The 13,384-nt window shown below is 44.0% G+C and overlaps 1 protein-coding gene across 19 annotated transcripts in view; it reads left to right on the forward strand.

The window, feature by feature from the left end:
- The first annotated feature begins 2,303 nt into the window (after positions 1-2,303).
- The window catches only part of UNC13A (unc-13 homolog A), a 211,055-nt gene continuing 199,974 nt past the window's right edge, over positions 2,304-13,384 (forward strand). For all 19 annotated transcript variants that reach the window (XM_040322600.1, XM_040322605.1, XM_040322603.1 and 16 more), the window contains exon 1: positions 2,304-2,351. In XM_040322600.1, the coding sequence (XP_040178534.1) occupies positions 2,333-2,351 (19 nt within the window). In that variant the 5' untranslated portion in view covers positions 2,304-2,332. The remainder of the gene's footprint in view (positions 2,352-13,384) is intronic.

Below are 13,384 nucleotides of genomic sequence, written 5' to 3' on the forward strand. Positions count from 1 at the left end.
GGTTTGAGAGCATTTTGCAAGACAAGCTAATTTTTTTTATTCATTTTGACAAGCGTTGTCTTGATATACAAGTAGCGGGCATGTCACAACTGAATATGAAAGAGAAGAGAGGCACCTCTAAGTGTAGCAATATGGTTACATTTAATGAAGGTACAACATTTAGTAACATATTGCTACAGTTAAACCCCGTACACACGATCGGAAGTTCCGATGGAAAAAGTCAGACTGACTTTTTCCATCGGAAATTCCGACCGTGTGTAGATAGAGAACATGTTCTATTTTACTCCGATGGAATTCCGTTGGAATTCCGATGTTAGTTAGGCCAGGCAAAAGCCAAATCGTGTGTACGGGGCATTAGAGGCTCCTCTCTTCTCTTTTATACTCTGTAGTTCCTGCTGGATTTTTCTTCTAATCCCCTTGTGGAGGCCTCTTTTTGTGGATGGACATTTTATGATTACACAACCTGGTCACATTGCTATAATGATCTTTTTATTTGGACTATAAACTGAAGGACCTATGAATAAGAGGTTGTGGAACGAATTATTTGAGTTTCCATTATTTCTTATGAGGATATTTGCTTTGATATACAAGTGCTTTGGATAACAATCATGCTTCTGGAACAAATACTAGGGGGCATATAATTTATACTCAGGGGAATCCAATTACATTCATCTTACTGCATTGAATGACAGTCACCTTACATTCAAACACATTTCCTGTCAACATTCACCATTTTTATAACACAGTAATGTCAGTGAATGTTAAAGTGGAGTTCCACCCATTTTTTTATGTTCGTCTGTGCTGCATGCTCTAATCTCATAGTGTTCAGAATGGACAATTTTTATTTAATTTGTTGCTTGTAAATACCTTTATTTTGTAGTCCTTCATTACTTCCTCCTCCTTATTTGCCTAGGCTATTTGCAAGGGTTTCTGGGATAGGCATCATGTTTCCCAGTAGTCCTTGCAAACCTGACTGAAACCTATTACATTGCTTGTGCACTGAGCATGTGCAAGATATGCAAAGCTGAAATCCAGGAAGTCATACAGTCTGGCTTCATGATGCCCACGCTTAAGATGGCCACGGTCTATTTCTAGATTATAAACTATCTAAGTGCTGTAACAACCTAACAAAACGGACCTTAGTTTACAGACTAACTTTACTAGAATACCTTAAGCTTGTGTATTACAGGGGTATTTATATTTAAAAAGTGAAATTGTGGGTGGAACTCCCCTTTAAAGAACAGAATGTGCAGTGAATCTTTATACAGTAGGAGTATGTTTGAATGTTTTAAAAGCTCTGATTTAGCACAGAAAAAAATTGAACCATTCACAAAGCTTATGTTATATGTGTTACCTAAGGTATTTTCACGCTCTGTATAAAAATACTGCATTAGCTATTAGAGATGAACTTGCATTATCTGTATGCCACATTTTAACACTTGTTAACAGTTTTCAAGCATTATTTGTTGATGCTACTTGAATACCACATGCTTCTGATTGATGAAAATGTGGAGGTTCTGTGAGATTAAGATACAGTATAATACCTATTCATGAGAAATATAGGATTTTAATTTTAAATATGCCAATCATGCAAAAAAAAAAATGTCACTTTTACAGTGCTCACACCTGTTTTACCACACATTACCACAGAACACAGTAACGTATGATCAGTGTTCAAATGCACCCCAATGCACAAACATTGCAGCATATTATGATGCACAAATAGGAACCATCTGTGCAGTGTGGTGTGTTGTAAAAAAAAAAAAGCTACATGTCCAGTTTTTTATGCATTGTGCTGCATTGTCAGCTCATTTAAAATGAAAATGATTTGGCTGACCCAATGCGGAGCACAACTAAAGGGGGCCTAGAACATGTTTCAAAATGCAGATTCACCACTTCACAATAGTGAAATATACTGAGTTAAAACAACATAACTAGTACAGAAAGCATCTTTTTACATTGAAGAACAGATGTTGGTGGATGTTGGTTATGGTTGCTTGATCCAGTGAACATGCAGGTGACTCTTCCTGGTAGATGTGTACTATAAATACAGAACCTGGTTAACCAGTAAATAAAACAGGAATGTTTGGTGGATGTTCAGTGCATATGAGATTCTTGTTGATCTTTTTTTGATGACCATGAGACACCAATAACCATTGTAATTGGAAAATGTCAACACAAATTTTTTAACCAAAATGTAATCAATATTTTCTTGGATAACACATAATAGCATTAATGAGTGTACCAAATATTCAGAAAATGCTGCAATTTTTGCTGTTGTGCATTTGAAATAATTTTGTTCTTCTTTTTTTTTCTTACAGTGAAAAAGGCTATGTTTGATGGCCCCCAAGGTAAGAAGTACACATGTTATATATGTATATATATATATTGCAAATATGTATTTTTTTGTTGAACATCTTTGTTATGAAAAGTGAAAGTACACTGTACCATGTTTGGCATATTGAATCACTGATTGTGCAATATTTTATCAGTTGTAGCTAGAAAGGCAATTTCTTAATGATTAAAGGTATAGAGTTCATTGGTATCCTTGGAGTCTAGCCAAGGTTTCAACCATTGAGAAAAACCTACCTAGACCACATGTACAAGCTTTCCTTTGAAATTTGTAAAGTATAAAAAGAAACATTGCTGATTTTTAAAACATGTTATAAATAAAAGCAGAGGTATATTTTATGTGTATGTAGCCATTACTTAATCTTTTAAAATCTGGGCAAGGTCTAAAACCCTTTTTAGGTTATTTTTTGGTGTCTGTGTTCCACTGGGTAAATTTACCTTCACTATTTGTCCTAGATACACAAAAAAGAGAGGATATTTCACCAAAGTGAGAGGAATTCTCCTCTTAGACAGTTGTCTGCACAAGATATGCCCCCACCACAGGACTGGATTAAGAACACCATGGGCCTGGTGAAACAAATTAAATTAAATAGAGGAGGGGTGGGGTGAAAGAGAGAGGGGGTGAGCGGTGAAAGAAAGAGGGGATGAGAGAAGGGGGATGGTAGGGGGCAGGGAGAGAGAGGGCATGAGAAGGGGGTGAGAGATAAGAGGGTGAGAGCGAGAAAGAGAGGGGTTGAGAGAAAGGGGGGTGAAAGAGAGGGGGGTATAAAAGGGAGGGGAATGAGAGAGGGGGGATGGGGAAAGAGAGGGCAGTGATAAGGAGGGTGTAAGAGGGGAAGGGTATAAGAGGGGAGTGGGATAAAGAGGAGGGTGTAAGAGGGAGGGTGAAAGAGTGGGGGTGAGAGGGAGAGGGGTGTAAGCAAGAGAGGGGTATGTGCAAGGGAGGGGTTGAACGAGGGGGGGTGAGAGAGAAAGGAGATGAGAGAGAGAGAGGAGTAAGAGAGGTGTGAGGGAGAGAGATGGTGGTGAGAGCGAGGTAGAGTGAGTAAGAGAGTGGGGCTAGAGAGAGGGGGGTGTGAGGGGTCAGTATGTCTTCTATTGTGAGCTTCTGATGATACATTTCAAGTGCACTCTGCAGCACCTTCACCCATCACCTCACTACTCAGCACATCCCCAACTACACTGCTCATTAAGTGGTGGAAAAGATGAAGCCCGATACTCTGGTCCGGTCTCTTCAACCTTGATAGCCAGGGATTTCAGAGAAGAGATACTGAACGTCCCAGAAGTACACTGGACACTGGAAGATATAGAGTTTCTGGCCTTGCAGGAATTGAAGCTGGAGATCACCTACAGATGGCTGCTAGATGTGGCTGGGCACCCTTTGCCTGGGACTATCTAGAAGTACCAGCTGACAGTCCTGAAACCTCAGCTGAAGTGTCAGCAATGGAGCAGAGTAACAGTGTGCTTTGCCCATCTCTGTCCACAACTATGGAAGCAGAGGACTTATGACAGATGCAGCAAGTGTTGACTGACCTTGACGGACCTGTTTCTGCACAGGATAGAGAAATGCATCTGTCCAACGGAAGTTTAAGGGCCCGGGAGAAGAGTAAGCTGTCCTCTTTCCCCAGATTTGGATCACAGAAAGCATGGATTTACTTAACTTTTCATCGTAGGATGTTATGGATGAGTCACCTGCCAAAGTGTTGGCACTGGGCCCAAGGACCTCCAGCCCATGTCCTGGACTTTTAGCAATTCCAGAGACTGGGGATTTAATAGACTTTTCTGCAGAGGGGGAACTACCTAGCGAACCCCCAGCAGAAGTGCTGGCAGCAGAACAGAGAAGACCCCTGCTCCACACCCATGGAAATTTCAGAGGCCCGAGGTGAGAAGGTGGTGGTTCTTCTTCCCCAGTGGATTTCAGAGATGCAGGGAGGGGAAGCAGGCATTCCCCCTCCCCAACACACATGGCAAAAGGTCCCTTAAGATTCTGGCGCTGTGCAATAACACCCTTGTATGGGCACAGACATTCCAGAATTGGGTCTGCACTTTTACAGGTACACACACACACACTCAAAAGGACCGCAGTGATTCAATTTCTTAGCCGTTTGGGGTGTATGGACACTCCAGGTAGCAGGTGCCCACTCCTTGCTCCAGCCTTAGACTTCCAGAGTAAGTTTGCCCGGGAAAGGTATAGATCTCCCCTCCCCTAATATGCAGGGATTGTGGGTCCTGTAGTTATTTAGCCATTCGCTTGGATTACACAGGGCCTTTAAGACTACACTTCCCAGCATCGTCTTGTGGCTGTATTCAAGTCCTCTCCCTGAACCCTGACTTGTTCCAGTTCTTCTACTCCCTGAGTCTGTGGCTGCCAGGAGGGAGGGGGAAAGGAGCAAGCGGGAGATTACACAGAGCTGTTGAACAGTAGTGGTGAGAAAGTGAAAAGAAAGAGCCAGCTGCTGTACTTTTGTCCCTCTCTGCAGTGGCTTCAGAATGCAAGTTGGAAGTTTACACAGCCAACAGCGTAGAAAAGAGGAGACCTGGCATTGATGCTTGCAGCCTCTCTCTCTAAGGCCTCTTTCATACGAAAAGCCTGCTCGGATCCGCCTGTCCATTTTTCAGGCGGATCCGAGCTGGCCACCCATTGACTCCTATGGGCAGGCAGATGTCAGCTGACACCCGTCTGGCATCCGATCATCCGATCATCTCAGGACAGACGTTTGGTGATACGTTGCTGTCAGTTTTCGTCTGATCTCCCCATAGAAATCAGCGGGGTTCTGGCAGGTCCCTCCCTGCTCAGTGAGCAGAGACGGACCTGTCTTCCGCCGGCTCAGTGAAGTTTAACGGAGCGATCTCCCGCTGAGCTAGCGGAGTCCGGTTTTGAAAAGGGCTTAACAGAAGCACAGTGGGGGGGGGGGGCAGAAGTGAGTAGCGGCACATGGCTACACACTCCTCCCCACCAAACATTCTGCAGGAGCATCCAGCCAGCCCATGTAAACCTCCTTATTCTCAATGCTTTTTCCTTCAGCCACGTCTGGCGTGATGGAGGCTGTGGCTGGGTCACTGGAACTCACTTGGAAGAGGATGGACTGTGCAATGGCATTTCAGTCCTTACAGGTACCCTGATGGCTTTACCTAGAGAAAGCAGATGGTTTTGATGCCAAGTATTCAGAAGCCCTGTACTCCCATCAGGAGGAATTTGGTACACAGGAAAGTTGGGCAACTGTTTGCAGAAAACTTAACTGCACCAGTCAGCTATCTTAAGCTCCCTAGTGGGCCCCAGTTTTCATAGCAACACTTTGTCTCCCAGCTGAAGATTGTGAACCCCAACTTTCAGATCATAATTATTTTTGTTTCGCTGCCCTCTGGCATCCAAAGCTTCTCAAGCTTTCACGTAGGCCATCTTTAGATTTTACAGAGCCTTTTTACATCTCTGAGTTGCAGCTGACCTGCGATTTATGAAGGTGCCAAAAGAAAGATCCACTGATAGGCAGGATTCCCCTCCAAACATGAGTCTGTAAGCGGAATAGCCATTGGTATAATTTTCTGTGCTATTGTAGTCATGAAAAACAGCAGAGATGTGCCTGCTCCTATGTTGCTTTCTTTCTGTGGAGGGAGTCCTCAGCATGTCATGAGTTTGATTAACGTTTTTCTTGATTTCTGGATGCCTAACATGTCACAGTTGTTTAAAGAGACTGCTTTTTTTTTATTGGAATGGATTCTCTGAGGCAGTCCGTAATGCCCAAAGAGCTTTTTCACCAAGACCTAGGCTGCTGTGGATGAATTTGGCGAAATTGTCTGTCAACACCGGGACATTCCCCTGTCCACTAAAGTCATGTTCTAGGCATTAGAAATCAATGCACATCAACTCCATAAGCCCTTGGCTAGGGAGGCAGCTCTGGATAGCTGTCTTTTTTTGCATGCAGCTTAGGCAGGAGTGGCAGTAGTGCTCGACTTTGACCCACACACAAGGCCAGTAGAAATGGTTTCTCACTAGTTTTGAAAGTCCTTTCGGGCCCTAAGTGGCCATGTTCATCATGGAGGGCAGTCAGTTCTGTTTTCCTATGCTTCTCCAGCAGGAACAGCTGACATTTGTCTTCATGATCGCCCAGGGACCCCTTTGGTATACCACCGTGTTAGATAACTGTAACCGATCCCATTCCTTATGGACCAGACATGCTTCTTTGGAAGCGTTCCCTGGTAGCGAATCTGAGCAACTACTTTCTAAAGCTTTCAGGGTCATACTGCAAAGAGGGTCTTCCAACTGGTTCTTTCTCAAGTCCTTCTTAGAGAGTTTGGGTGGTCCCCATCTCTTATTTGAGTGAGATAAATAAGAGCCTTGGAACACCTGCAGCAGAAACTCCAATGGCTTCAGCCCCAGTTGTTCACATGTCCCAGTGCTCAGCAATTTGACACCAAGCTTGCACCCCTTCTGATGTCAGTTGAGTCCAATCTTCCAAAAGAGTTTCAGGGTCATAAGGCCTTCTTGACAGGGCATCAGCATCTCTGTTTGCAACCCTTGGGCGAAACTTAAAGCTGAAGCAGAAACCAGACAGAGTGGCCAACCATCTCTGCCCTGTAGCATCTAACTTGTCTGTGTTGAGAATGTATGTGAGTGGGTTATTATCAGTTTTGACCACAAATTCTGCACCATATAAGTAGTCTTTGAACTTATTTATTACAGCTCCTTTCAAGGAAATTAACTTTAGGTTGCAGGTGGAATTGTTCTTCTTGGCAATGCTAAAGCTTTGGCTCACATAGGCAACAGGTCAAAATGTGTCTGTCATGCTCTTGGTATAATACCCCAACTAGCCCATCTTGGCTAGCATTGAAATGCAGTTCATAGGGTTGGGTTGGATTAGCATACGCTAGAACAGAGACACTCATAGGGCTCCTCTTCAGCTGGTGGAAGGCTTGCTCGCACTGATTAAGCTATTGATCCTAAATCGAATTTTGAGGCTTTTGGGGCCCTTTGGCTTGTTTAGATGTCCTAGGTAAGCCTGTGACATCTTCCCCACCTTCGCTCTTCAACAACTCTTTGGCTCCGTACACACGATAGAATCCATCCGCTGAAAAATCTCAGCGTATCGGTTTCAGCGGATAGATTCTATGGTGTGTACATTCCAGCGGATATTTATCCGCGGATATTTCCGAATTCCAGCAGATAAAAATTTGTTGACATGCCAACAAATCTATCCGCTGGAATCGGATCCCATGGATTGATCCGCTGGTCTGTACAGACTCACCGGATCAATCCGTCCGAAGGGATCCCCCGCATGCGTCGTAATGATTCGACGCATGCGTGGAATTCCTTATATGACTGCGTCGCGCACGTCGCCGCGTCATCATGATGACGCGGCGACGGCGCAACACGTCATCGCCAGAGGATTTCGGCGTGGATTTCGATGGTGAGTACACTCCATCGCACGGAAATCCGCGCAAATCCTCGAGAGGATTTATCCGCGGATAAATCTTCTCGTGTGTATGGGGGCTTTGAGTGGCCAGGCTATCTTACTAATCCCTCAACGAGTCTTCGGTAGTATGAGCAGAACCTCAGGAATTGGCTCAACTCCGTCACATTAGCAGGTCTTGGCCAAGAGGTGACAGCTTCTTGGGGTCAGTGGCCATTCCCTCAGCAGAGACAACATGTTCAAGGTGACTGCTTCATCCCCTAATCATGAAGTCTCTTCAGGACCTTCTCCAGATTTTCTTCATGCTCTTCCAGGGTTCTGCCTAAGACAATGATATCGTCTAGGTACACCAGCACTCCATTAAGGTTGAAGTCCTCTACTGTATTCTACATCAATGACTGGAAGACCTTGGGGCACTCTGTCAAATTTGAAGAACCTTAGAGGATTGATAAAAGCTGTCTTCTCTCTATCTTCAGGGTGCATGGAGACCTCATAGTACCCACTTTTTAGGCCCAGCATACTGAGCCACTTCACCCCCGGCAGGCTGTAAGGCATCTTCTATCCTTGGATGAACAACCTCAGGGAACTGTTATTTTTTTGCACCACCACAATGGGAGAGACATAAGGACTCTTTGAATGATGCTTGCTCTATTCACTTGTCTTAGAAGCATAGGCACGTAATTTCACTTGCGAGTCAGTAATGTTGCAAACACTGAAATACAAAAAAAATATATATATTGACTTGCGCTAGAAGTAAAATTATTAAGACTGGTGATTGCAGCTGCTGTACACAAAGTGCTATACACTTGTCAAAATGAAACAAAAAAATATGATTGCAGCGCTTACAATAATGTAAACATCATAAACAGATCTAATAATTAGTGAAAAAAACGTCCATATATATTGTGCAAATGTGCTCCAATCAAAGTGCAGCTGCGCTTCAAACTTCAAGGTGCATCACACACCCCTCCTGTGTCCCCACTCACCAAAAGGAATGGACCCCTAGCTTTTCAGCCCAGAGGTCATTCAGGCTAGAACATTGGCCATGAATGGCAATTCATAGAAGGGTCTAATGAAGATCTATAGGTAGATATTGGCACCAAATATGAAAGAAGGGACTAATAGTGAAGTACAATTTGCTAGGATTTTATTGCGCAAACGTGGTAAGGTACTTACAGACTAGAAAAATTGGTATTGCATGAGGTATTGCAGTAGTAGAAATACAAGGAAACGTTGTATCCAGCGTGCGTTCCACCGAAACCAGAAGTGACGTTGCTTGGACTCAAAAAGCAGAAATTGCGTCAACGCGTTTCACCCTTCCACAATATGTCATTAAGGACCTCCACACGTCATCAAGGACCAAACACTGACAAGAATATTCCCCTGACTTTTTTGCTGAGTCCTTGTCAGCAATACATCTGGTAACAAGTTTACCCCATGTCCTCTCCCCAAGGACAACAAAGGGCCCAGGTTGAACCCAATTAAACTTGACTGAAGCTTGTAGACATGTCACTTCTCCTGGCTGCAGTATGTTCTCGCCTCTGTCCAGTTGCGACAACTTCCTCATTCCTTCTTCTGGGACTTTTTGTCCTCCTCCCATGCGCTTGTATGCTTGTTGCAGCATGGAATGGATACTGTTTTGCTGCAGGAGCGAGCAGTCTTCTTTCAAGATCTGTGTTTGTCCCCACTAACAAAGAGTTTGAGTTAACCCTAAAGGGACGAGGCACACCACAGCTAGAGTATCAAAGGTCTCGGATTGTCCCTATCCATCGTAGGGGAACTTCTGGGACCCAATCCCCTAAATCTCTAGCTCTTCTAACTTCTGTAAAGGTAGGTGTTTGAGGTGTTTGTCGAAAAAATCCCGGCATAGCAATGTTGCCTGTGCTCCTGTACCCAGATGTACAGTGGGTGTAGACTGCTGGCATTGTGGGAGAGGGCCTACTAACTTGTCAGTGATTTTGCTTGAAGCAGCTGGGACAGCAGGCCTTGCAGTCTGTATTTGCACCCTTTTCTCATTTGGCTTTCAGTTTTGATGGTGTCTAGATTGAGCTTTAGGAGATTGGTGTGCATTGTTTTTCTGGGAGTGCCTACTCAAAGTCAAAGAGGGTGAGTTCCTGGTCATGCTACTATCTTGAGCCACTTCCGGTTTCGGAACTCTGAGGCAGTGGAACGCACGCCAACCCATGAAAGTGAGATCAAGTGCGGCGAATGCTCCACGGCATATGTGGTTTTAATCATGCCTGTTACATCAGTGCCAAGGCTTAGGCACTTTTAAAAGTAAGCGGCCACTCGGCCTTTGTTTTTTACAAATATATTTTATTAAATACGGAATCACACTATGGTCCACCTTTTTCTTTTTTTTTTCCTGAAAATTAACCTGGTGGAGTCCATCTCTGGCTTGTCCCTCTAGGTATAAGTACAGACCTCAGGAAAAAACTGTACCAAAGCCCCACCTGTCCTTTCTTTTAAATAAGAGGTCATGGTGGTTTGGTAAGTAGGCACTTACCCCTATTTTCCACATGGTGTCGCTAGCTTTGTATTGTCACAGTGGTGACGGTGTTAGAGCATCAAGGAATCATATTCATTGCATGGACTTTCAATTGTTCACGGCTGGTTCATTATTGCTGTATACTGGATTTTGACTATGCACCTTTGATTCTCATCTATTAATTTCATTACTGGTTTTGTCAGTATTGAGCACATGCACTTTATTGCAGGTTGATTACAGCACAATTGTATAGTTTATCTATATTGCTTTCAAAGTTACACATATATCATTGAATGACTGTTATTTAATTTATCACAGATCATTGCACTTTTGCACTTTACTTTATTAGCGCCCCCTTATCACCATTCACCTTCCATGAAGAAGGTGAGTTGCATGGTCACTCAGAGACAGCAGGGGGTGCATTTGTGAGGCTTTGGACCACTGCTGTTGTTTCCTAGTGTCATTAGGTTTAAAGCTAGCTGTTGTAGATGGGCACCCAGTTTGCTCCTTCACTGGGGCCCTCTAAAGTTTCCCATCGGCTTCCTAGGTAGCAACTTCTGCAGGACCTTTGGAGCTTCTGCAGGAATGTCAAGCAAAGTCTCTATCGTGCATTGTGCCCTGAAGTGTGCAGCTTCTCCACAGCTGTAGCATCTGTTCCCCCAAAAAGGGCAGCATGGTATTTGACTTGGCTTCTTCTGGTGCCTTTCTTTATGAAGTCAAAGCAACTACTGCCTGTTTCACATCAGTGAGAGATTTATGTAGGTTCACTTATGGTTTCCATCATATTGTTGTATGAACCTAGAGCCGTGCCTGCACCTTCTGGGCCAGCAGATTTGTCATTATTGGGTCGTGCTTTGGATGTAGCATTTCTCAACAGCTCAGCTTCTGACTCATTATTGTCCTCTGAGAAGTATTCTCCTATCTGAGTAGGGCACGTGAGGACCTTCTTTTCCTTGGGTGCCTGTATTGGCTTGGTGTTGGAATCTCAATATTTCTTCTTCAGCAGAGCTTCTTCTCTTATTACCGTCACCAACTCTGGGTAGGTGCAAGTAGTTCTGTAGTTCTCCTTTCAGAAGAAACTTGAGAATAATAGCATGATTTGGGTGGGTTCCTTGTATAATTTGGTCCAGCCAGCCAGACCCTGTCAGCATCTTCAGCATTCTGTGGATCTATCTCTTTCTTTTGGATGATCTTGTGCAGCATCTTGTCAACTTGGGTAGAGTCTTGTAGTCAGAGAGCTTCTCCCATCTATGTTGGTGGGTAAGTTCAAACTTGTACATCAGATCTGAAAGTTTCTCTACTCTCCTCAACACAACATACAGTGCCTCCATGTAGTCTAATGCTACACAGTCCTGTTACATAGTTTAGCTACCACTTCTGCTGCTGGTCCCCTCAGCTTCTGGGATGTTCTATTCCTCTAATGCTTGAGAGGTTTGATCTATCCAGGTTTTAAAGTCCTCCTTTGCTGATGGGACAGGAACATTCCTTGAGAAGAATCGCAGATTCCTATACCCATGATTAATGGGAGAGTGCAAATGCACTTGTAGTACACAGTCTATTTGCCTATAGTAAATCAACCCCATAGTAATTAAAAATGCATTTTTTTCAGCATCCTGCCTTTCCATTACCAATTTTGTATTCCTTTGCAATTTTCTTTTGAACTAGGCAATTTCAACACTGGAAGGAAGATCCAGTTCCCTAGAATTATCACAGATCCCCATACTTCCTGCCATATCTAGCTCTTTCCTCTTCTAGGAGTGTGTAATTACTGTCAGTCCTTGCCCAGCTCCTCTGTCTCTCCCCTCACTACATAACCTTTTATGCAGCTGCTGGGAGGAGGAAAGTATTATAGAGTGTCACTTGAGGAACTACTTTGAGTCTGCCAGCAGCAGTCTCAGACCTTTTGGATGTGCACACAAGAGAGGCATTTACAGATAAATACAATTCAATGTGCATATATTCTCATGGGAACATTGTTGAAAATATTGGTCTGTTCACAGGTTCTTTGTTTTCACAGTTTACTGTACTTGTGACATTCAACAGCTGTTCACCAGCTGACCCATTCACCTGGTACTTATTCTTGTTATAATTAAGGTGATTATGAATTTATAATGCCACCTGAATGTCATTAATTGCCCCTTGAGGTAGTAAAACTAAAGAATTCAATAACGAAAAAGAAAGATTGCAAGGGATACAAGTTTGAAATGAACTAAATCAGTGAAGTAATTAGAACCTTCAGGGCACCGATGCAAGAAACCATGAAGGGCCCCCTAACCCCCAGCCGGGGGCAATTCCTTTTGAGCACGGTGGCGGAATGGCAGGATCCGGTTGCAAGTATGACCTTTGTGACCCCGGTAGTTCCGCCACTGGTGTCAGTATTTTTTTTTTGTGTTATTATTATTTTACCATTTTTTTTAAAAAAAAAATTACAATATTGAGTGCACAGTATATGACAGCAGGTAGGATTTACAGGCAGAGGAGTGTGGAGTGTATGATGGCAGGTAGGATGCACAGGGAGAGGAGTGCAGAGTATATGATGGCAGGTAGGATGTACAGGGAGAGGAGTGTGTAGTATATGAAGGCAGGTAGGATGTACAGGCAGAGGAGTGTATGTTGGCAGGTAGGATGTATATTGAGTGGAGTGCAGAGTATATGATGGCAGGTAGCATGTACAGGCAGAGGAGCGTGGAGTGTATGACGGCAGGTAGGATGTGCAGAGAGAGGAGTGCAGAGTATATGATTGCAGGTAGGATGTACAGGCAGAGGAGTGTAGAGTATATGACGGCAGGTAGGATGTACAGAGAAGGGAGCATGGACTGTATGACAGCAGGTAGGATGTGCAGAGAGAGGAGTGCAGAGTATATGATTGCAGGTAGGATGTACAGGCAGAGGAGTGTAGAGTATATGACGGCAGGTAGGATGTACAGGGAGAGGAGTGCGGAGTGTATGATGGCAGGTAGGATGTTCAGAAGAGGTGGAGCCAAGTCACTTAGAGCTGGGCCTTTGTGTTTACAAGTGACACTAGAGACTGGCAAGCACAGGGCTGGAGCTGAGGGTAGCAGAACTCTTCTGCAGTGGAAGGAAGCTTGATAGAACCCCCGTTCCTCCTCCTTTCCCTCCCGCAGGCATTCGGTGG

This window comes from Rana temporaria, chromosome 1 (genome assembly GCF_905171775.1).
Source record: "Rana temporaria chromosome 1, aRanTem1.1, whole genome shotgun sequence".
NCBI lineage: Eukaryota > Metazoa > Chordata > Amphibia > Anura > Ranidae > Rana > Rana temporaria.